General features: G+C 42.1%; 1 protein-coding gene across 1 annotated transcript; it reads left to right on the top strand.

Annotated features, from left to right (window-relative positions):
- Positions 1-480: 480 nt before the first annotated feature.
- On the top strand, positions 481-24,058 carry LOC126101335 (odorant receptor Or2-like). Its single transcript, XM_049912006.1, has 5 exons — positions 481-1,298; positions 11,480-11,579; positions 14,469-14,570; positions 14,893-15,048; positions 23,923-24,058. Exons 1-5 carry the CDS (start codon positions 481-483, stop codon positions 23,977-23,979), a joined length of 1,233 nt encoding a protein of 410 aa, XP_049767963.1. The 3' UTR covers positions 23,980-24,058.
- Positions 24,059-25,019: the final 961 nt, after the last annotated feature.

Genomic DNA, 25,019 nt, shown 5'->3' on the forward strand with positions numbered 1-25,019 from the left:
ACGGTAACTTCGATTATTATGAAGGAATGAAAGGGACGCACAGACTGTTACACAACAAAACGAGACGTAATTTTTTTATATCACTAAACATCAGTTCCAATTTATTTATCGCAGCACGAACGCAGTGGGTGGTTTCTATTATTTAGTTTGATTGACGTTTGTTTGCATTACGTAACTCAACGGGCCAACGTGCAAATAAACATGAATTATTCACCCACAACATTTTTAATTATTACTCGACAATTTAAAACTTACCGCTATAATTGCAATTTGTGCCGCTGTAGGTACATATAAAAGGCTGCTTTCAGCGTAAGTATCGCTACGGGGTGACTGGGCTGCTTAATCGTCTAGGAGTTCTTGTCTGTATACATTAACTTATTGTAACCTGGTGGATTTCGAACTCAGTGTTTGCTATTCTCAGTGTGTAACGGGCCGATAGGCATCGAGCGTTGGGTGATTCGTGTTACTATGAAGGCAGACATGCAACAAATAAGGCCAGAGAACATGGAAAGAACAGTAGCTTGGACCGAGAGCGGTGAGTCCGTTCTCAGATTTAACATCCGCCACCTGTGGTTCTTCGGTCTGTGGCCCCTTTATGAATCGCGGATGTTCCACATTTACACTGCCTACGGCTTCTCTCTGGGCGTCTGGAACGTAGTGGAAGGTGCACTGGCTGCGTACTTCACGTGGGGAGATATGGAGCAAACGACGCTGGTGCTCATGGCCATTTCCACCAACTGCAACGGTCTCGTTAAAATGGGCTTCTTCCTGTGGGACAGGCGCCTGTACTACTCTCTGGTGCGACGGGTGGACGCGTTGATGTCGCTACAGAGCGAGTTCTGCTGCCAGGAATCTGTCCTCTGGAACATCCTGCGCGGCTCGGAGAGGCGCGCTTTTCGCCTCACGCTGGGCATGTTGCTCTTCATGTTCTCGCAGTGCTTCATATGGTTCCCCATGCCGCTGGTTGCTCATACCGAAGAGCGGCGCTTGCCCTTCGCTCAACACGTGTGGGACAACAACACTGGAAACTACGAACTCTCGTACTTCGCCCAGTGCGCTGCTGGTTTGTGGATGACCCAGATCAGCTTCGGCATGGACTGTCTCTTCGCATCGGTCATGATTCTGTTGGCCGCGCAGTTAGAGATCGTCGCAGAACGTATTATGGGGATCAGAGTCGAAGCCAGCACGCCGATGAAGGAGAAAGCCGAGGGCTACAAACAGAGTTCAACGGCGAAACACGCAGATACAATGTACAGAGATATCTGCCTCTGCATCGAGAGTCACCAAAAAGTTCTCAGGTACGTAATGGCAGCGCGTAGTACTTTGCATCATGGAAACATGTATATTACTCTAGTTGACGCTATCAAGAGTACTGCGAGCTACATTTTTATCATTGTTGGGATGTAGGATGAGCATAACTTATGTATGTTTCGTTTCGGCTAGAACATTACCGTATCTCCCACCCCCCCTGCCCCCCCCCCCCATTTCCACACCAAGTGCATAGATTTTGATGATAATAAACGAGACATTATTCACTGTAGCATCCAGTCACCTATAAACTGAGCGTTTACATGTGTATATGATTATTTAAAATGGTTCAAATGGCTCTAAGCACTATGGGGCTTAACATCTGAGGTCATCAGTCCCCTAGACTTATAACTACTTAAACCTAACGACATCACACACATCCATGCCCAAGGCAGGATTCGAACCCGAGACCGTAGCAACAGCGCGGTTACGGACTGAAATGTCCGCCGCTCGTGGTCTCGCGGTAGCGTTCTCGCTCCCCGAGCACGGGGTCCCGGGTTCGATTCCCGGCGGGGTCAGGGATTTTCAGCTGCCTCGAGATGACTGGGTGTTTGTGTTGTCCTCATCATTTCATCATCATCCAGGAAAGTGGCGAAATTGGACTGAGCAAAGGTTGGGAAATTGTACGGGCGCTGATAACCACGCAGTTGAGCGCCCCACAAACCAAACATCATCATCATCATCATCACACGGACTGAAACGATTAGAAACGCTCGGTCACAGCGGCCGGCTATGATTATTTATTTTGAGTCTGGACAAAGATGTACAACATTAGCGTGTGTACACACACACTCACACACACACGCAAACACACACACACACACACACACACACACACACACACACACACACACGCGCACACACACACACACACACACACACACACACCACTTGTGACGAAACTCTATGATCCGAATCCGGTGATACAGATAAAGATATTTCATTTCCAAAAGGCGTGGTATGCTGACATGTTGCAAGTATAAGGTGCAGTAAAATGAAAATGAGACAGATGGAATTAACGTTTGTAAACTGTTTATTATTTCAAAAATAATGACCATAACTGTTAGTACATCTATCGCAATGGGAAACAAGACGGTCAGTGCCTTCCTGGAAAAATGTTTGCGGTTGTCTAAAGAACCATGACTGCGTTGTGACAAAACTTCCGCAGAGTAATCGAAACAACCTTGGAAACATGTAGTCGAGCATTACCCTGTAACAAAATGATGCTGTCTGTCAACATTTCTGGGCGTTTCGGCTTAATGGCACCCTAATCAAGTTCAGCTGGCGAACTCTTAAACACCCTCCAAATAGACCTAATGACTCCTCATGCTATTAATAAATTATGGAGCCCCTGAAGAAAGACATCCATGGCCGTCGGTTTGCATCGGACAAGAAGGTCACGCCTGGGTACAATCATGGTCTGGTAGGAGAATGCAAACATTTATCCATGACGGCATTGACAGTCTTGCCTCACAATGGGATAAATGAATTAACAGTTACGCCGATTACTTTTCGAAAAATAGACAGTGTACTTACTTTTTTTCATTTCCTTGTTTTCATTCGAATGCCCCATATAGGACGTATCATGAATGATGTACTAATTTTATTAACAGATGCTTCAGTGTTAAAAGCATCATACATCAATGGTCTAGTAGCTAGCATTACTGAATTCTAGCGTAGAGGTCCCGGTTTCGATTCCTCATGACTACTTCAGGGTTTTTTTGTAGTGCAAAGAGACGAAATGAAAAAAACTGCTGAACGGAATAAGCAGCGAATTAACACACAAGACGCTGAAGTGGGGTCAAATCTAATGGCGTGCACCAGTCAGAAGCAAAATGACATTCTACGTACGACACTTCAGTATTTTTACAGCTCACAAAAATTTTGCACGTAGCTTACCCAGAATGTTTCTATAGCCGAGAGATTTCAAAACAAATAGCCGGGGTCGAATAGATTACTGATTTGAACGGGTACTCACGACTGGACTTCAATTGTCTATTTTCTACGGAAACAAACATGGAAATACTATGTTATCTCCCCTGACTTTTGTGCAGGATGAAAGACAGAAAATGTGGGTGTTGAGCGCTGTTATCACAGTATTTACATGGTAACAAATGAAACGTTTACCAGAAAAGAGTAAATTACTGTGGCTTTCACACATCAGACAGTTTTTTACTTTCCTTTAAACGGCTTCCCATTCAAATAACTAACCCCCAAGCAGTCTCTTCATGCGAATCTGCGTGTGACATTCAAAGCGAATGAAGAAGACAGACAGTGGTGTATGGGCCGGTATACTTCGGGGCGATTAGGGCTGGACAAGAAGTTGGTATGATTTAAAGTATGGGGAAGGAAATCAGCTGTGTCCCTTCAAATGAACTGTCCCGAGATTTACCTGGGGGACTCATTCAGTTTTACACTTCAGAGCTACCCTAGTACACTAGAAAGAAGAAAGTCACGCTACATTGTAGATGTCTTCATCTATATTTGGTCCCAAACGCATCATTCGAAAAAAGGAAAATGCGTTTGCTGAGTTAGAATAGAGGATATAAGTGTGAGATTTTACGGTAAAAATCATATGCTCTCCAGAATTGGCATACTTCTCAATATCTAAGGGTTCAACAGAGCAAAATACGCACTCACAGAGCTACGAATTCTGCTTACCAGTTGGTATGTTGCACAATAATGTGGCAAACGGAGACGTTAATCGCCGGCGCAGTCGTAGGCTGCTAAAACTCGATTCTACCGGGCGAGTTGAGAATAGTTTCGGAAAGAGTCCCTCTTTCCTTTAGTTATTTATTGGGTCTCAGCTACATTTTACCAAATCAAACGTAAAATTGGAAGTATCAAACACATTTCGTTCACTTCACATACGTCAATTGACGATAAAAAATGAAAATCTTTAAAGCAATTCAATAGACATATTAACGTGAACCAATGTGAAATTTTATACGCATACAAAGTGTTATCGATGATATCAAACTCGAATAAGCTTTTTTTATCCTTTGTTCCTCCATTACGAGGGATATTAATGTGATATTTCTGTTGACGTCCAGTTTGATTTTTTCAGTCATTCTGACATCTAATTTCAACCAATCCTCGTGGAGGTACGAATAAATTATCTTCTTAGCTTTATTTCGTAATTTGTTGCATATCCAGGATTTAATCGTATTTGCATCAAAAATGTCGCACCACATTCATGTTAATAACATAAAAAGGTTTACTATGGATATGGATTTGAAAAATGTTTACCGTAACGAACCGAAGCTCAAAATGGTTGAAATGGTTCTGAGCACTATGGGACTTAACTTCTGAGGTCATCAGTCCCCTACAACTTAGAACTACTTAAACCTAACTAACCTAAGGACATCACACACACGTCCATGCGACCGTAGCAGTCGCGCGGTTCCGGACTGTAGCGCCCTGAACCGCTCGGCCACACCGGCCGGTGAACCGAAGTACTGAACCTTAGAAATAGATAACTATTAATCTTTTGACGTATAATAAGTTTCATGTATATCTTGTCATTTTAGTTCTTGGGGGAACGAAACGTTTTCAAACTCACGGAACAATTAACACAAAAACTAGGACGTTTCCAATCTCGTCCATTATTGGAAAACATTTTTACGGACCCCCATGAAGGTTAGTGTTTATTTTAATCTTTTTACGGGATTACTGGTAACCAAGTGGTGTGAAATCTTAGATAACTGAGTACACATATGTGCTTTAATGCTGCAAACAGTTCTTGAACAGAACATTGAATTACGGTATCCAACATTCGATGCGGCACTAGGCGCTAGCAATGCTGTAAAAGCAAGATGAACCTTATAGTAAGTAGCAAAACAAGTGAACAACTCTGGTGGTTTTCAGTGCTTTTCTGAATACGCTCATAAAAACTGAAAAACATTGTTCGTGCTAAGACACGCAAAATATATGAGAGGACTAATGATAGTCACGTTTTAAACTTAGGCGTTTAAAAAACCTGTCTCATATTCGTACAAGAGACAGTGTTGGTCAAAATTAGAAGAAAAATTTCTATAATTAAATTTCCGGAACCTATACCTGTTGAGGTGTGGACCGTTTTAGTTGACGTGTTTAATGAATAGTATGGGATAGGATTCACGTGGGGTGGCGTAGTAAATTACTATAATAAACAAGTACCGGAGCAAACATGGCGGTTAGGCATCAGGATCGCTTAAGTATCAATGTGTGGACAGCAATTATCGGCGACAGGACCATACCCTTTACTAGATTAACAGGTGACTTGTATCACAGATTTTAGCATGTTGAAATACCAGTGCTATCGGAGAAAGTTACTCTTGCAGAAATATAACGACTGTGATTTATGCACAGTGTGATGCCACCCAATTTTCTTCGGAGCATGTGAAATTACCTCACCACAGCGTTTCATCGGCGGTGGATTGGTCCAGGGGATCAGGTAGCATGGTCTTCACGTTCACCGGACCTGAATCCGTGCAATATTTGTCTATGGAGACATTTAAAGGCATCAGTGTATGTCCAAACCGTCGACCACGCTCATATGTTACATGAGTGTGTGAAGCCAGTGCATATGGTGCATTCCGAATGATATAAGGTGTGTTTGAAAGCGTGCGTCATTCACTGAGAAGAAGGGCTGAGACATCTGTCAGTATACGAGCTAACAACATGCTGTAATACCTATTGTGCCTACTTTTACGTAACACTACTCGTACGTCATAATGGCCCATATCTCACTAGGTAATGGTATTCTGACATATCATTATAGGAATTTTTCTTGTAGTTTTGACCAATACTACATACTGTAGACATACGTGCTACTTTTTTTTTCAAAAAAAATAAATTTCATTCCAATGCAAATTCGTTGTTAGTCTTTGCGTTCTCTTTGAGGCTCGGGAAAAACACATCATAGTGCAGTCATAAGCTGTTAACCTAAAGTTTCCGTATATTTATTTATTTGCAACATGCTTCATTACAATATTAGTAATACAGGTTGAGGCAAATAAAAGTGTCCTGGAGAACTGAGTTTCAGGGTATAAAGAAACAGCGCAGGAGATGAATACTGTACTAATTTCATTAATTTGACGTTGAAAGTGACCAGCATTCATCTCTTGATATTTTTGACCCCTGGTCAGCAAGTTACTGAAGGCGGATCGATCATACTGCTGGAATTGCTGCAGTCTCACCCTAAATGTTCTGCCGCTATTCTTGAAGGCTATGCAGAAAGTAATCGCACACTGGCAGATCATATGACATGGGTAGCCAGCTAGGGCCACGATCAGATCCACCTATGTTAACAACTCTGTCAGGCGTGAAGATTATGTAAATGTGTTCCAAGGATCGGCTGTATGTATGGGCAGTTGATCCAACCTGCTGGAAGTAATTTTAGGTCTTTTCCTCTTCCTAGGCGTGGTTATATGCAGACATTAAAGTCCAACAGTGCCAACTCTTACGGGTATCTTTCATTTACTCCACCCTGTACTGCATGTACATTTTGTGGTGTGTGTGTGTGTGTTTGTGTGTGTGTGTGTGTGTGTGTGTGTGTGTGTGTCTGTGTGTGTGTGTGTGTGTGTGTGTATGTGTGAAGTTTGGTACAATGTTTGTATTGCATAATGATGATGATGATGATTATTATAAGAGGGTGATATTTCGTGCCGGTACACAGCCTACTTCTCGCGAATAGTATCAATAGGGCTACCAAGCTTAACGTCCTCCATCCGACGGATGAATCATCATCAACAGTGCCACATGCCCTCACTTCATGAGGCACCGCAGAGAGGTTTGGTATTTAAACCAGGACATTGGTGCAAACTCTGGTCGTCAGGAATATTGCGCCACCACCACTCCTTCCCTTGCAGCCAGCTACTGGCAGTCTAAATTTCTCCAGTGTCAGCATTCGAACCGGCTTATCCCCGAGTAGAGAGCCACCACACAAACGTGTGTTAGAGAACTCGTCCACGAAGACGGGTTAGTTTTTACGTGGACCGATTGTTTACTTGCCGACTGCAGAATTCTGCAAGTATAACTCGGAATAACTTGAATAGTTCACTTCGTGCATGAAATACTGGATCTTAGCAGATATTTGAGAAGATAAATGTCGGATAAAGGGAAACTCACCTACCCCCGTCGAAAGTAGACAGAGATACGTCTCGTTGCACAAATTGTTGCAGGATGTGTGGCGGGGAACTTTGTGTACCACTTTCTCTTAGCATTTTGTGTTTCATTCGTGATTAATGATTCGGATGAACAACTGTAGCTAATACTTCCGTATGAGCTCCAATTCGTCTGATTTTACAGTAGTGTTTCACTTGTGACTTGCATGTAATTTATGATTGTACCCTACGCTCTCAGAATTTTAACAGTAAACATCTCTCTATTGTACAACTCCTGTAGCGTAACATCTACCACTGATGCCAAGCTTTCTTACTGAATCTGTGACGAATTACGCAACCCCTCTTTGGCTATTATCTTTCTTATAGGCCAATCCTACCAGTCGAGGGTCTCAAACTGACGATGCATACTCAAGAAACAGTGAAATGTAAGTTTTGTAAGGTATATCTGTCGGAGTGGAACTGCCTTTCCTTAAGACGTTCTCAATGCATTTCAGTCTGTCATCTGTCCTCCATGCAGCTACTTTTATGCGGTCATTACACATGATACCGCTTAAAGCGTGCACTCCAAAATTTTTAAAAGTGGTGAATGGTTTCCGTGATTGATCGTCGGGGCGACTAAGAGTCTACTTATTCCCAATTCGTTACACCTGTTTATGTTGATTGTCAACTATAGTAACTGCACCGAGTACCCTTTCCCTTTCAACCTAAAAAGTGTGATTCTGAGTTAATGATTTACCACTAAGACGACATATTTTCTTGGTTCATTCATGCCTATTCCCATGACACTCTGAAGATATGCTTCAAGTCCACTGTTACGAAGTTCTAAGCAACTTCCGGCTGTGAAACATGACTACAAAATATTAGGTCTCAGCAATGTCGTATTGTCTGGTAATGTATCTTGGACTGTCTGAATGTGTATTGTCGTTGCTGTATCGTTTGCGGTCTTTAGTTTATCGTCCTTCTTCTCTCCCTGGCCTTTAACCCATAACATCACAGGTTCGGTATGTTAATTTTTGGATGTACCAGTATTAGTTGTTGATAGTGCTCGGATGCTGTTCCCGTCGTAAATGTAATCTGGGATGTTGTCCATGTATCTGAATGCGTACACTGATTAATTTCGTCCCATTTAGAAAACTATCAGTTTTTGTGGAGAGGGAATAAAGCCATTTTAAGTCATTGTCGTGGAGAAAATAAACTTTTTGACGGTCTGGGCAGAAGGTTGTGCAACAGATCGACTATAACTGTCACGTACGACAGTTCATACATGAATGCAAGGATTTGTTAGTAGGAATATCTGGATAATTTCAACTGTTGCTATGTTACGACGATCTTTCTGGAGGCTACCGAAATGTAGTAGCTCCTGTAACGTTCCAAAGTCGCTGTACGAAAAATCAATTTGATTTGAAAATCGTCCCCTCAGTGTAACTGGATCTCATGGTTGTTTGATCTTGGTGTTTTGTAGGTTTCCCTATTGCAGCCAGGTGCTAGACGACATCATACGACTGGTTCACAGGAGCTCAGCGACATTACTACTGTGAGCGTTTTAACCTTCCATTGATAGTTAGCTTTCTATAGGAAATGATGTTTCTGGTCGCTTGTGTCTTCGTTATAGCTGTGATCGTAGTTTCCAAGATTCGGAATAAAGGGGTTTTTCGAATATCTGCAATTCTTGTGTAGTTGTGAGGTGAGGTGAGTGCCTCAGAGAAAATCGTAATACGGATATTGTTACTGATATCAATTTGCATGAGCGTGGCACATTGCTATGACAGGCAGAACTTCGTTCTGTTTGATGAGCAAATGATGCACATACACTCCTGGAAATGGAAAAAAGAACACATTGACACCGGTGTGTCAGACCCACCATACTTGCTCCGGACACTGCGAGAGGGCTGTACAAGCAATGATCACACGCACGGCACAGCGGACACACCAGGAACCGCGGTGTTGGCCGTCGAACGGCGCTAGCTGCGCAGCATTTGTGCACCGCCGCCGTCAGTGTCAGCCAGTTTGCCGTGGCATACGGAGCTCCATCGCAGTCTTTAACACTGGTAGCATGCCGCGACAGCGTGGACGTGAACCGTATGTGCAGTTGACGGACTTTGAGCGAGGGCGTATAGTGGGCATGCGGAAGGCCGGGTGGACGTACCGCCGAATTGCTCAACACATGGGGCGTGAGGTCTCCACAGTACATCGATGTTGTCGCCAGTGGTCGGCGGATGCACGCCAAGACCGTAGGATCCTACGCAGTGCCGTAGGGGACCGCACCGCCACTTCCCAGCAAATTAGGGACACTGTTGCTCCTGGGGTATCGGCGAGGACCATTCGCAACCGTCTCCATGAAGCTGGGCTACGGTCCCGCACACCGTTAGGCCGTCTTCCGCTCACGCCCCAACATCGTGCAGCCCGCCTCCAGTGGTGTCGCGACAGGCGTGAATGGACGGACGAATGGAGACGTGTCGTCTTCAGCGATGAGAGTCGCTTCTGCCTTGGTGCCAATGATGGTCGTATGCGTGTTTGGCGCCGTGCAGGTGAGCGCCACAATCAGGACTGCATACGACCGAGGCACACAGGGCCAACACCCGGCATCATGGTGTGGGGAGCGATCTCCTACACTGGCCGTACACCACTGGTGATCGTCGAGGGGACACTGAATAGTGCAACGGTACATCCAAACCGTCATCGAACCCATCGTTCTACCATTCCTAGACCGGCAAGGGAACTTGCTGTTCCAACAGGACAATGCACGTCCGCATGTATCCCGTGCCACCCAATGTGCTCTAGAAGGTGTAAGTCAACTACCCTGGGCAGCAAGATCTCCGGATCTGTCCCCCATTGAGCATGTTTGGGACTGGATGAAGCGTCGTCTCACGCGGTCTGTACGTCCAGCACGAACGGTGGTCCAACTGAGGCGCCAGGTGGAAATGGCATGGCAAGCCGTTCCACAGGACTACATCCAGCATCTCTACGATCGTCTCCATGGGAGAATAGCAGCCTGCATTGCTGCGAAAGGTGGATATACACTGTACTAGTGGCGACATTGTGCATGCTCTGTTGCCTGTGTCTATGTGCCTGTGGTTCTTTCAGTGTGATCATGTGATGTATCTGACCCCAGGAATGTGTCAATAAACAATGAATTCACGGTGTTCTTATTTCAATTTCCAGGAGTGTATGTTCCACATGCGTATAACTAGTCTGGAACCGCGTATGTCATTGCCAGTCTAATGGGAGCTATGTACATGGACCTCGGTGCCATCCTATTTTGTGCGCTTCGAACGTAGCTGTCTTAGTTTCTCCAGTGCTCTTCACGATGTGTTGAATGTAGTTTCGCCGAAATCAGACTGCTCCAGTTAGACTAAGGATAAGTTCTTTCTTGGGGGGCGGATTGTGGTCATGTATGTTTATGACTGTGCAGCTGTTTTGGTCTGAATGGGAACAGAAATGTCTCGGACTTGTCGGCATTTGCTCCAAGTTACTTTCCCAGACGACGCTCGACTGTTCTAGTGCTGTTTCTAGTCTTGAGTTTATGTTTTACTGTAGGGACTCTTGAGCCATGATAGCAGTGTCGCCGGCATAGATGGTTATGACTGTCCTGTGTAGAATACATATTTGTAAAAAGGGCAGCTGAACAAACATGCTTAGCTTCCGTACCGACGTCATTATCCGTGCACGACTCACGGCCAGTCCCAAACTTTCATATGTGGTCAACCATGCGTCTACGACATATACTGATACACCCATTATGTTTTATTGCCGTGCAGGTCATATGTTGTACTCGAAAGTCACGTGCTCGGTATCGGCAGATAAATGCGATATTGCAGTGCTTGTGTTAACCTGACTGCGATGCAAAGTTCGTTTGGACAAGCATGCATGCCCGAAGGAACTTTGGATCGTAATCAGAATAACACAGGCACTGCAACATAGTACATATCGCAGACACTTCTCTTGTTGTAACTTCAATGATATTATGTATTGTCTGTTTGTGTTCTCATAAACGTGTTCACTAAATCCATAAATAACTGGTACCATTTCGCTTAACACTATAAAAATCGCTATTTTTCTTTCAGCTTCGTGGCCCATTTGCAGGACACGATGAGCCCCATCGCTATGACGCAGTTTACTTTCGCCGTTCTTGTCATATGTTTTGGATTATTTCAGGCAACATATGTAAGTAGTTCATGTACCATAGTAATTGAAAGAATGATGCTTGTTAGTATATCAGTCTGTTAGAGAGAACAGTGTATGAATACATCAACGGACCTGGTAGCGAGAGACACTCTAGATCTGGTCTGTCGTTGGATATGAATCAACGATAAAGCATGTAAAACAGTTTTCTTGATTAGTCTCTCACAAAAATTATTTGTGACAGACGACTGTAGCGTACTGACCTAAATATTGTTCCTGCTTTCAAACTAAACGATGGTACAGCAGTGCGAGAAGTTGCGGTTTCGAATCAACGTGCATATTTCATTCCGTTTTCTCCTGGTCAGTTACAACATTTTAATGAATACGAAGCTGCCTTTATGCAGTACTTAAGATATAATAATAAAATAATAACAATAATTAATACAGGGAGGCGTAGAAAAAGGGGGAATTTCGGAACTGAAATGTTTTCAGCGCTGTAATGTCTGCAGTTGTTCGAATCCGATGCGTACGTATTATAAACAGTCGGCCCGGTTGGCGGTCTAACACACGGCTTTCCGGGTGGGAAGGAGCGCCGGTCCCCGGCACGAATCCGCCCGGCGGATTCGTGTCGAGGTCCGGTGAGCCGGCCAGTCTGTGGATGGTTTTTAGGCGGTTTTCCATCTGCCTCGGATAATGCGGACTGGTTCCCCTTATTCCGCCTCACCTACACTATGTCGGCGATTTCTGTGCAAACAAGTTCTCCACGTACGCGTACACCACCATTACTCTACCACGCAAACATAGGGGTTACACACTCGTCTGGTGTGAGACGTTCCCTGGGGGGTCCACCGGGGGCCGAACCGCGCAATAACCTTGGCTCCGGTTTGCGGCGGCGGGAGGGGGGGGGGGGTGAAGTGGGCTGCGGTAGTCGTCGTGGGGTTGTGGACCACTGCGGCTGCGGCGGGGACGGAGCTTCTCCGTCGTTTCTAGGTCCCCGGTTAACATAACATATTATAAACAACTTGCCATTTAGTAATCACGCAACACAGGTGTGGTGCATAGGGCGCTATCGCTATAAAAACGTTTCATAAGCGGGGTGATAGTAGAGTGCTGCGCAAAGGGTATTTCGACAACATTACCAGGCAGGACGTCTTGGACGTATCCCATCTGCTCGCGCGATTACTGGTGCGTAATTTAGAAGATACAGGTTAACCCTCCAAAAAAAATGCTACTAGCTGGTCTCCGAACGGTGTTACCGCACAGATATCTCAGTTGTAGGAGTCGGCGCTCCTTTCAACAACATTCATCTGAGCTAGAGGTGGGACGACGAAGTGCACAGAGAATATTTCACGCATTAATATTTCGACGCTATAAGTTACATAACGCAGAAAATAAATCCCGAGCCTTGTTTTGCATAGGGAATTTAGCTAACGAGCGTTACCTAAATCCATTGTCGAAGGCAATTTCATTAACAACATATGACTATCAAACGAAGCTCACTTCCACCTTAACGATACGCTAACAAGCACACTTCCGTTATTGGGCACAGGATGTTCTTGTGATTTTCAGGAGCGTCCATTACATAGCGCTAAGCTTACACTATGGTATTCTGTATTATTTCATGGTATCACTGGTCCGTACTTTTCGAACGTGAAAATGACATTTCAACAACAGTAACATCTTCTCGGTATGTTGATATGCTAGGATAGCTTCTAAAAACCCCTACTGCGTGATCCAAACATCGAAAATATTTAATTTCGGTACGATGGAGCCACGTCACATAATGCTCGACAGTCGGTGGAAGGCGTTCGCCAATCCTTTGGAATTGGTCTATGTGACCCACTGTATTACTTTATGTCGTTTCATCCTTTGGAGACATCTTAATAATGATGTGCACTGCAGAACCTGCAGCTATCCGTTAACTGAAACAGAAGACTGAAGACGAATTCACAGCCAAACCTACACCGAACATTGCGGAGTTTCGAATGGTTCAAATGGCTCTGAGCACTATGGGACTTAACATCTTAGGTCATCAGTCCCCTAGAACTTAGAACTACCTAAACCTAACTAACCTAAGGACATCACACACATCCATGCCCAAGGCAGGATTCGAACCTGCGGCCGTAGCGGTCGCGTGATTCCAAACTGAAGCGCCTAGAACCACTCGGCCACACTGGCCGGCGCGGAGTTTCCGTAACGGGCTATTACAATGTAAACGCCTGAAGGGTGTACATCTGACCGATGTCATCTTTAAGAAGTAAAGAGACAGTTCGTGATAATTCTGTAATGAAAACTTCAAATTTCCTGTTCCTCTGGGCCACCCTGTACTAGAATGAATAATGAAATGAAGGGGTGGTAAATAATCGTAATACATATCGCTTGGTATTACCGTTAAGGTAATGTTTTCAGGAACTTTGTCTCCAAAAATAGTCGAGTACTAAACATAAAATTATTTTGTAAAAGAAGCAAGTGGCGGCGTGGAAACTGCAGTATAACTCAACTTTTGTTGAAAGGCACGTTTCGATAGCATTAATAGTATCAATCAGCGAAATTGACCCACACCTGCATTACGTACAGTTACTGTCATCTTGTGCCACAAAAAATTTTGTGATATAAGCAATTTTTTATGTATCTGATAACTGACATAATCTACTTCTTCGTAAAATTTACGATTAACTGTGCCATTTTAAAAGTCAGAACGCATTTGTGAGATGTGGACGTATATATAGTGAATAGCTTTGCCATGCCTAACATATTTCCCCTCCAGGATTCACAAACTTTTTCCCTTTCGACGTGTTCCTTCATGTATTCTCCAGTAAGTAACGGTTTAATATTGAATCCGCCTTTTAGTCGGTCTATCTTACGACGACTGTAATCTGAAGTAATGAAATTATTTCCATGTTCAGAAATCTCGTCGGTGTGTTTTTGCAGAGTGAGGACTTCAGCGCAGTGCTGAAATGTGCGTCTTTCCTCCCCATTCCTTGCGGGCAAGTTTATCTCTATTGTTGGGCAGCAAACAACGTAACCATGCAGGTGAGTGGGAAGTACAAACAAGACTGATGAGGCAAATTTATTTCTGCATGGCGTTTTCTTATTCTTGCTTTTCGTAATGCATGTAATATATTTCTCACAAATGTCTTGTCTGACTGAAATTGGCTTATCTCTTTTACAATGAGATTTCATGGCATTGGACACGAACAGTGAACCTTATTATATGCATTAAATGGTGGAAGCTTTGCACTACAAGCAGTCGAAATTTCGTTGTTGCATACACAATCAATTTCTGTTGTTGCCTGCACCATTAAGAATATAAGTTCACGCTAATAGCTACATGTATCTGTATTCGTGTCTATAGGCAGAAGCTGTAATGATGGCAGCTTACAGCTGTTCGTGGGTGGAGGCGAGTGGACGTTTCAAACGCGTCCTAAGGATCCTCATCAGTCGCGCCCAGAAACCATTGGTCCTCACCGCTGGGCATCTCTATCCCATCGATAGAGAAGCTTTTCTTTCGGTACGTTCGTAATATCCCTAGTAGTATCCTTGAATATGTATTAGCTATTTAGGGTGACATTTCGTATAAAGCAGCGGTGTCCACAATATGTTGTTTTTGTAGAGGTCAAAATGGTTCAAATGGCTCTGAACACTATGGGACTTAGCTTCTGAGGTCATCAGTCCCCCAGAACTTAGAGCTACTTAAACTTAAGTAACGTAAGGACATCACGCACATCCATGCCCGAGGCAAGATTCGAACAAGCGACCAAAGCAGTCGCGTGATTCTGAACTGAAGCGACTAGAACCGCTCGGCTACAGCGGCCGGCCTCATTATATTATGTTTTCTACATTAAGAGCCAGCTGCCATTCATCACAACAAATAGAAATTTTGTCTAGGTCATTTAGTATCAACCTACAGTCACTTATCTTCCACACCTTCCTGTACTCTGCAGCATCATGAGCGAACAGCTACAGATTGCTGTCTACTTTGTCTGCCACATCATTTATGTATACAAGAAATGGCAACGGTCCTATCACACTAGCCTGGGACACTTCTTATGTTACCCTTGTCTGCGATGAACATTCGCCGTCGAGGACAACATACTGGGTTCTACTACTTAAGAAGTCTTCGAGCCAGTCACATATCTCGGAGCCCATTCCATATGTACTTACCATTATTGACAGTCTTCAATGGGGTACAGAGTCGAATATTTTCGAAAATCTAGAAATATGGAATCTGCCCGTTGCTTTTCATCTGTAGTTTGCAGTATATCATGTAAGAAAAATCAAGCTGGATTACGCGCGAGCTATGCTTTGTAAAGCCATGCTGATTCGTCAGCATGACCTTCTCGGTCTCTAGGAAATTTATTATATTCGAATTCAGAGTATGCTCTAGAATTCTGCAGCAGTCCGACGTTAAGGTAAATGATCTGTAATTCTGCGGATCCGTTCTTTTAGCCCCCTTACGTATAGGTTCCAGCTGCACCTTTTTTCAGTCGCCTGGCTCATTGCACTGATCGAGAGATTCGTGATAAAGGGCTGACGAAGAGGGGCCGATGACGTAGAGTACTCTTTGTAGACCCGAACTGTGATTCTATCCAGACCTAGGACTTACTTATTTTCAACTCTTTCAGTTGTGTCCCTACTCCAGGGATGCTGATAACTATGTCATCCACATGGGAATCTGTGCGACGGTCAAACGACGGTACGTTTTTACGATACTCTTGCGTGAACGATTTCTGAGACGTAGAATTTAAAATGCCGGAATTCCGTTTTTTATCTTCTACCGCCAAACCAGACTGGTCACCGAGTGACTGGATGAAAGCCGTAGACCCGATTAGAGGTTTTACATAAGACCAGAATTTTTTCGGTTTCTTCGCCAGACATTTAGCCAAGGTACGACGGTGACGGCTGTCGTATGCTTCGCTCGTAGATCTTTCCACAGGCGCACGAATCTCTACTAATCTTCTCCCGTTGTCATTTGCGCGTCTCTCTTTTGAAACAAGACTGCAACAGCCTTGGCTTTCTCAGAATTTTCCGAATATCTTTATTAAACCACGGCGGGTCTTTCCTCCTTAATCCACTCACCAGATACATACTTGTCCAGAGCACGATTTACAATCTGTTTAAACTTCGCCCACTTCAGTTGCTAATCCCTCCTCGTACGGCGCCTAACCTGTATTTCCGATAAACATTACAAATATCTCAGAGCTTTTTATTTCGGGCTATAGCCAGTTCTGAATCTCAAGAATAAAATGAGGTTGAGAGCTTCCCTGGAGGGCAGGAAATTCAGGAATCTTGTAACAAATTCTTCGATAGTTTACTGACAATTTTTTTACAGTCGAACTCTCGTTACACAGAGCGCTGTCCGATTTCCCTATATGCGTATCAACTGACGAGTGTCCATGAGAGTACCTGAGACTATCGCTCATCCTAAAACAAAAAAAAAAAAAAGAAAAAAAACACTGGGACTGATGCTGCCAACTACGACCTATGCTTCCACTCCGCGAGCGAGACCAGAAGTCTTTCAACAACTCCGCCAGCCGCCAGTAAGAACTGAGGATGGCGTCAGTTAAATATTGATAAAAACAAATTAGTATCGCAAACGTACGATGGCTGCAGTGCAATGGCAGGAAAAATCGTGATGTCCATTCTACTGCAAAACGTGTATATCCTCATGTTCTGTTTATTCACTGCTACGCACATCTGCTGAATCTCGTCTACACATGTAAAAAAATGACGCATGTAAAAATTTTTGTGGCATATCTACCAGGATTTCACGCATTTATTTATTAATTGTATTTTGCTGTTCCAGTAAAAGAAATGAACTTTTGAGGGAAATGGGATTCAAAATACAAAGCCCACGTGAAACAACGTGGAAGTTTCATTCATGCGTTGTACAAACCATTATTCATATACAGATACGAGAACCGCATTTAATGATGTGATAAACAGTGAAAGTTGGGATGTTATTCCTTACATCAAGTAATTGGGCGAAATAGCATACTGGATGACCAAAATCTTATTCTATTGCAGCTGCGCAGTTCGATTTTCCAACATACAAGTATCTTGGTTGACGACTTCCAAGTAAAACTGTGGTAATTAGATGCTGTAAGTTCGAAATTGAAAACTGTATTAAGGCTGTTGAAAGAGTAAGGTGTGAGGAAATTATTCTGAAACGCATAGTGGAAGATAAAGCCCTGTAAATTCACTAGGAGTATCTGATATTAATTATAACGAAACAAAGGCAAGTATGCACAAATTGAAAGGATAGCATTCTTAATAATTGATACAGTAGTAGTAAGCATGAAAACTAGATTCCGGGACTTTCATGAAACAGATTTTACAGAACTTTTAATTCAGACAAATTCATCTGGTTTTAGTCGGCCAAACAATTTCCCCATACGTGAACTAGACTAACTACTTTAAATACATCGTTTCTTTGACGGTGAGAAACTGGAAGGACTTGCATATACTTACAGCAGTATGGATAAACTTCTAAAGCCTGAGGAGCTCCTAAAATCCATTATAAACAATAGATTTAAAAAGTTCTATGAATGTGTGAAATTACAGTCGTTGGTTGTTGCTATTCAAGAAGCCACTGCGTGTTGCGAAAGAAGCATGAGTACATTAAAACGCTTTAAAGCGTAGCTTCGCAACACTATGACATATGACAGCCTCTCGAACTTCGCGATTTTGGCTACAGAGAAGGGAACTGTGAAATCGTCAGCCAAACTGCTGGATTTCGTCTCTCGTGTTATCGGCGATAGAACTAATTTGTAAATATTATTTAAGGGCGAGTTACTATGTGTTATATTTTTACTATTTCTACTGTTTAATATTTTTATGTTTTATGTGTAACAATTCCTCTATTACTTTAAATTTTATTAGAAAAATGTAACTAAATTATTTTTGCAGTGTTCCTATTTCAAATTTTATTAAAATTCTTTTTCGAAATTCGTAATTCTCAGCCTATGCTATAAAGAATGCCACGCTGCCGAATCCTCTCGAATACCAACAAAGGGACTGCTTTCTTACTGTCCGATTCGACTGACTGATCACTATCAACAGTGTTACAGACAGGATACATTGCTGAGAGGTTTGATATTTAATCCAGGACATTGGTGGGAAGTCTGTTGATCAGGAACTCAACTCCGCCACGTCTCCTCCCCTTGTCAGCTAGAACTTTTTCCGTCTCCGAGTCAAGTGCCTTTGCATAAGCGTGCGTTGGCTAACTGCGCTAGCGAAGCGATCAGAAAACGTCAACCCAACGACTAACAATGTGCAACGTCAATGGGCAGTTATCTTGAACAAAGCTGAGTAACATCCTCCGTGGTTCAGCAACCGTGGTAGACAACTGCTGTGTAAGAAAAGTGACCTTCATTACAGATCAAAAGAAGCCAAAACTACTTAATGAAGAAAAGCTGAAAAAACGCAAAATCGAGTAAGTAGAGCAATGTGAGAAACTCTTAATGGAGCTGAAAGGAACATGCCCTATACCCATCTGTAAATTTGTGAGTGTATCGGAATCATGAGTCCAGCCAGTCATAGATCATAATGGCAACAAAACGAAGGATGGCAAAGGGATGACGGAAAAACAGAATTCAGGTAGGTGCAAAGTGTATATCACTGACGTCAATATCTTGTACGAGGGTCACTCCAAAGGAAATGTACAGTTTTTTTTTAAATCTATCTTTTATTCTACATGTTTGAAAGTTTTACAGTGTGAAGATACAACCTTTAGGAACAATATTTTCATTTCTCCACATAACTCCATCCCTCTCAACTGCCTTACGCCATCTTGGAACCAGCGCCTGTATACCTGCACGGTAAAATTCTGGACCAAACTGTTGGAGCCACTGTTTGGCAGCGTACACAAGAGAGTCATCATCTTCAAACATTGTTCCACAAAGAGAATCTTGCAGTTTCCCAAAGAGAAGACAGTCACATGGAGCCAGGTCAGGACTGTAAGGCGGGTGTTTCAGTGTTGTTCATCTGAGTTTTGTGATCGCTTCCATAGTTTTTTGACTGACATATGGCCATGTATTGTCGTGCAACAGCAAAAGATGCTCCTTTTGTCGATATGGTAGAACACTACTCAGTCGCGCTTGAAGTTTCTTCAGTGTCGTCGCATACGCATCAGAATTTATGGGTGTTCCACTTGGCATGATGTCCACAAGCAAGAGTCCTTCGGAATCGGAAACACTGTAGCCATAACTTCTCCAGCAAAAGGTGTGGTTTTGAATTTTTTTTTTTGCTTGGGTGAATTTGCATGATGCCATTCCTTTGATTGCCTCTTCGTCTCTGGTAAAAAATGATGAATCCATGTTTCATCACCTGTCACAATTCTTCCAAGAAATTCATCTCCACCATTCTCGTGCTGTTCCAAAAGTTCGCTGCATACCGTTTTTCTTGTTTCTTTGTGAGCCACGGTCAACATCCTGGGAACCCACCTGGCACAAACCTTTTTAACGCCAACACTTTCAGTATTCTGCAAACACTTCCTTCCGCTATCCCAGCGTATCGTGACAATTCGTTCACTGTGATGCGTCCGTCAGCAATCACCATTTGGTACACTCTCTGAACATTGTCTGGAGTGTGTGCAGTACTAGGCCTGCCACTGAGAGGACAGTCCTCGAATTTGCCATGCCCGCTTTCATCACACAAGCTGCTTGCCCACCGACTTTCTGTACTGCGATCGACAGCAGCATCTCCATACACCTTTTTCAACCTCTAGTGGATGTTTCCCACTGTCTCGTTTTCACAGCACAGGAATTCTATGACAGTACGTTGCTTATGATGAACTTCAAGTGTAGCAGCCATCTTGAAGACATGCTGTGATGGCGCTACTCACGGCAACAGGTTGAACTAAGTTTGAAAACAAGCGGGAAGGATGTATCCACACATTGTATAACTTTCACACATGCTGAATGAAAACTGTTGTTTTACAAAAATAGTTTGCATTTCTTTTGGAGTGACCCTCGTAGAATAGTGGAAGAAATTTCTTATTTAAACATCTTGACCTGTGTGAAGACAAAATAAACTCAGATCACTCTGTTCGTCCATGACATTCTGATGGCACTAAAGAGTCGTTTCCTTGATTTTTGGAAAGCGTCCTAAAAAATTTCACGCTGTCATCCAATGTAAAAATATGAGCTTAGGAATCTGAAAATTTCCAAGAAAATATGTGTTAGCAAGACGTATTTACCGAGATCAAATCATAAGTTATTGAAGAACCTTTGGATGTACGCCAAGGAAGCGTTAGGCTATACCAACATTACGATTCGCAATGTTACACATGGTTCCACTATATTTCATGTGTACAAATAGTACTTTTCCTTCCGATGATATTTCCAATGAGAATCTTCCAGCTGCTCTCAAGATTAGTCACTGAGCTAGTCACTCACTGACTGCCAATAATGATAATGTGATACTGGATTCGTTAAGATAGCAAAAACAAGTACCCTAAGGCAGTTTTGGAGAGTTCAGTATGTGTGCGTCACAGACGAAAAATTGGGACAGCACGTCTCTGACAAAAGTTATGCGTGAAGGTATACTGATCCAATCGCCGAGAATGAATAAGCAAAAAGCTGCTCTAAACACCGTGAATACAAATTGATTATTGGTCAGACATTTCATTGCCAAAGTTTTTGGTAAAAAGTGAATACTCACATTGGAAATTCCAATCATATCCAACTATTTCCACGAAAACAATGTAACTTTCAGTCAAGACATAGAACGATAAGTATATGAGTTTGAGATAGTAAATATTCGATCCGAAAACAGAATCGAAATTTCAGCGGAAATGAGACAATTTCAGAAACCTGTTTCAGAGGCCATGACCTGCGCATATAGCTTAGTGTATGTTTACGAGAAGAAAGTCTGTCAGACGATAGTGTCATAACTAAGTATTGTTCAAACTTCACCTTTTTGACATTGTAGTATGTCCATAATTAGAGTTACAGATTCACTTCATAACAATTTCGTCTACTTCTACTGTTTTTCTTGTCATTAGTAATTTAAAAGGATTGTATCTGTTTTCCGTTAACATGAAGTGTAATTATGATGTGTTACCAGTTCTACTAGCCCACTATTTACTCACATAAATTTGTTCTAATCTTCATACAAACTACAGATGTAATGTGGTGTGGCCTATATAGTATGCTAATGAAACAATGATAGAAACTCCGGTGTTGTTCAGTGACACAGTTAGTGGGATTTCTTGGCAAGACATCGACTTTAGTCTCGACAAGTGTCGCGTAGAGAGGACATATTATAGATATCAGTAAGACAGTGTTTATCAGAAAGAGGAAATTAATCTGCACAAAAAAAATGGTTCAAATGGCTCTGAGCACTATGGGACTTAACATCTGTGGTCATCAGTCCCATAGAAATTAGAACTACTTAAACCTAACTAACTTAAGGACACCACACACATCCATGCCAGAGGCAGGATTCGAACCTGCGACCGTAGCGGCCACGCGGTTCCAGACTGAAGCGCCTAGAACCGCACGGCCACACCGGCCGGCTTGATCTGCACCCTTGGCTAAATGAAAGATATAAGTCCTAATCCTGTTTTACATGTGTAGTGCTACGCAGACTATATAAACTAGTACATAACCTTGGTCGGAACCGGGAGTTTGTTAATATTTTTAATTTGTTTTTGGCTCAATTGATATTATATCCCTCCCCCTCCCCCCTTTCCCCTGTGTCAACTGTCGTCAACATTCAGTAGGAAAGCATTGTTAATGTTTCGTTGTCCTTTCTTGCGTTGATATGCAGCTGATGGAATGTGATATCTTTGAAGATGCTCTACGATGTGCAAGTCTCGGAACACAACGATGTGCCGACGAGATTATCGTTACTTTAAATTACTCTAAAAACCATTCTTGACATTCCAGCCGCTTAGAAATCCACATACCAAATTATCTGCAGTATTGGAAGACTCGGTCTAGAAGGAGTAAAAATACCAGGTAGGATATCTGATTATTTGTGTAATTATTATTTAACTCACTAACGAAGGCATACTTCAAGGGCATTTGCTAAGCTGACCTCAACTATTTGACCACATGAAGATCTTATCGGATACGAAAACGCAGATTTTGAAAGATACATATTGGTTCTTTGTAATAAATACCTAGCAAGTCACATATCCTCACCATGCATGTCAAACTGCGTCAACCTAACGTACACGCTCTCGTCCATATTGGTGCGCTACTATCAACGTAAACTTCTGTACGTCAATCACTTATGTGATCTTTCATTTCGCTTCAGAGTGTTCTCAGCAGATTCACACTGTCTAACCTTTACAGTCGATTTCCCGTTGTAAACTAATTTCAGTTTTATTCTATAAAAAATTCCACATCTCTGACATGGAAACCAGGCGTGATCGGACTCTAAACATAACTTTAGCCTGTTTCACAGAAGGCTGTCTCTATTACCTTTGGCAGAGAATTCTGTGCCTACATATTTACAAATTAAAATTTTACATAGAATTTTTACAAAACTGGCACTTTGACTCACGTTTATCGGTTTGTGTGTAATAATAAATGTTTCCAAAATTTTTCTAGACTACATCATTGTACAACCTGCCTCATATGTATACTAAGATTAAAAATAAGACGCACAATTTCAAGTTTTTTCGGTTTTCCATTTAGTAGCCTCACAGCACTTACGTGAGAGATGTTGCCGTCATTTCTGTGATCTGCATCAATTATTTCCTAATCACTTATGTTGCCTGCCGTGCTCTGATGTTCACTGTTATTACAAGTGCATGTAGTCACTCAGCATGGACAAATATCATAAAAGTAAACGTATGTACTAGTATGTAAGCACTAAGAAGAAATTAAATGTCGATCTAGTATCGCCTATAAAATATCTTAAAGATTTACGTTTGTGTTATTTCCAATTCAGTATTATTCTATATACTTACAGTAAGCAAGCATATTTGTTTTCAAATTGAATGGGAATACGTAGCTGCTGTAGATGAGATTGTGTAGCACTTATAAAGAGACAATAGACACAAGCACTGATGTCAGACACTGCCTCACAAACTTGTCAGATTTGTCTGTGATGACTTCCCCAGTGGTGAGACAACAGTGCAGGCGTAGGTGTCTCAGGACCAATATGTAGATTCGGCGATTAGGGAAATATTCCTAAGACTTAGCCAGGTTAATAAAAATGTGAAAAAATTACTGAAATTACATAGCTCTGGTTGCTTTATGTAAATAATAATTCTACTCTAAAAACTTTAGTTGGATGTATGTTATAATTAATAACTTCATAAAGGTGCGTTTAGCTGATTGCCAGTTTAATTACATTTAAGTTTCAGAGAGCAGTTTTATAGTGTGTAATATTACTGGTATATTGAAATATTATTTCCTTTCTGTTTCAGCTGGTGAATGCCTCTTATTCATACTACGCACTACTCAGTCAAATGAATAACCGCTAGATGCGAAATGTGCCTCACTACGTCAACAATGAGTCTCCAGCAGTGATATTCCTCATGAGTTGGAATTGGTTTCGCTACCGTAATGTACAACGATAAACGTTAAAGTACTTGCCATTGTAAATATCATGAAGCTGTTCCACTAACTGGATATGAAAGTAATTGCAGACGAAGTCTTAGCACATAAATGCAACAGTAGGAAGGAGAATTATCCCTACTCTTAAATTGCTAGTTTGCTCTGTCACTACAAAGTATAAAATTATAAAGTAAGTTTATCACATGCCTAATGAATTTAATTTGCATGTAGATGATCAGTACATTATTTAAATAATCTAGTGTGACCTATTCTTGAAAGTTCTTGCTGCTCCGTGGGTGAACATTCGTGTAGGTAATACGTTTATGCTTATTTTTCTAATGTGAAGGAATGCTGAATTCAGTTGTACGCTGATATGTGTTAACAGATCGTTTTCCACTATAGGGCGTTTCTCTAGCCCAACTGTATGTTGAAATTTTAAAATAAACTGTTGTAAATACTTGAGTGTCCATTAATTTCCTCTGTGATGTTTTGAAATGTAGATCATGTATAAATTCAACCTGAATCACTTAAGACGGTAGATATTCTCTTGTTTTTAAATGCAATCGTCACACCAGCATATCATTCAAGGGCCAAGAAGCAAGATAAATTGTTTCAGTAGCATTGTTTCCTTTCTAATTATTGGCTTTGCTAAATTGGGAGAGACCACTCACAAAAACAACGGATGCGTCCAATCATTAATTGCAGCTTTCGTTCTTCGTAAAATTATTTATTTCCTGCTGTAGAGATTGGTACTCCTGTCTGTTAATTGAGCCCAGTTCTATGTATTTAAGATTATACATTTAAAGTCGTTTTGCGTTTCCTTAGTTTCATAACGGTATAGATTCCATTATACGTTTCGTTAATTAGTATTCCGTGATACCGTTTAAGAAGACTGATGTGTTGAGCATGTTCATATAAGGACTGATATAAGAAGGAGAGCGAAGTACTCTTTGGACACAAATTGACA

Source organism: Schistocerca cancellata, chromosome 9 (genome assembly GCF_023864275.1).
Source record: "Schistocerca cancellata isolate TAMUIC-IGC-003103 chromosome 9, iqSchCanc2.1, whole genome shotgun sequence".
NCBI classification, from domain to species: domain Eukaryota; kingdom Metazoa; phylum Arthropoda; class Insecta; order Orthoptera; family Acrididae; genus Schistocerca; species Schistocerca cancellata.

Excerpts from the sequence above, each read along its gene's own strand:
- LOC126101335 (XM_049912006.1), top strand. The coding sequence starts at position 481 with ATGCAACAAATAAGGCCAGAGAACATGGAAAGAACAGTAGCTTGGACC. Across the intron at positions 14,571-14,892 it reads CAAACAACGTAACCATGCAG|GCAGAAGCTGTAATGATGGC; the intron begins GTGAGTGGGAAG and ends TCGTGTCTATAG. Across the intron at positions 15,049-23,922 it reads ATAGAGAAGCTTTTCTTTCG|CTGGTGAATGCCTCTTATTC; the intron begins GTACGTTCGTAA and ends TTTCTGTTTCAG.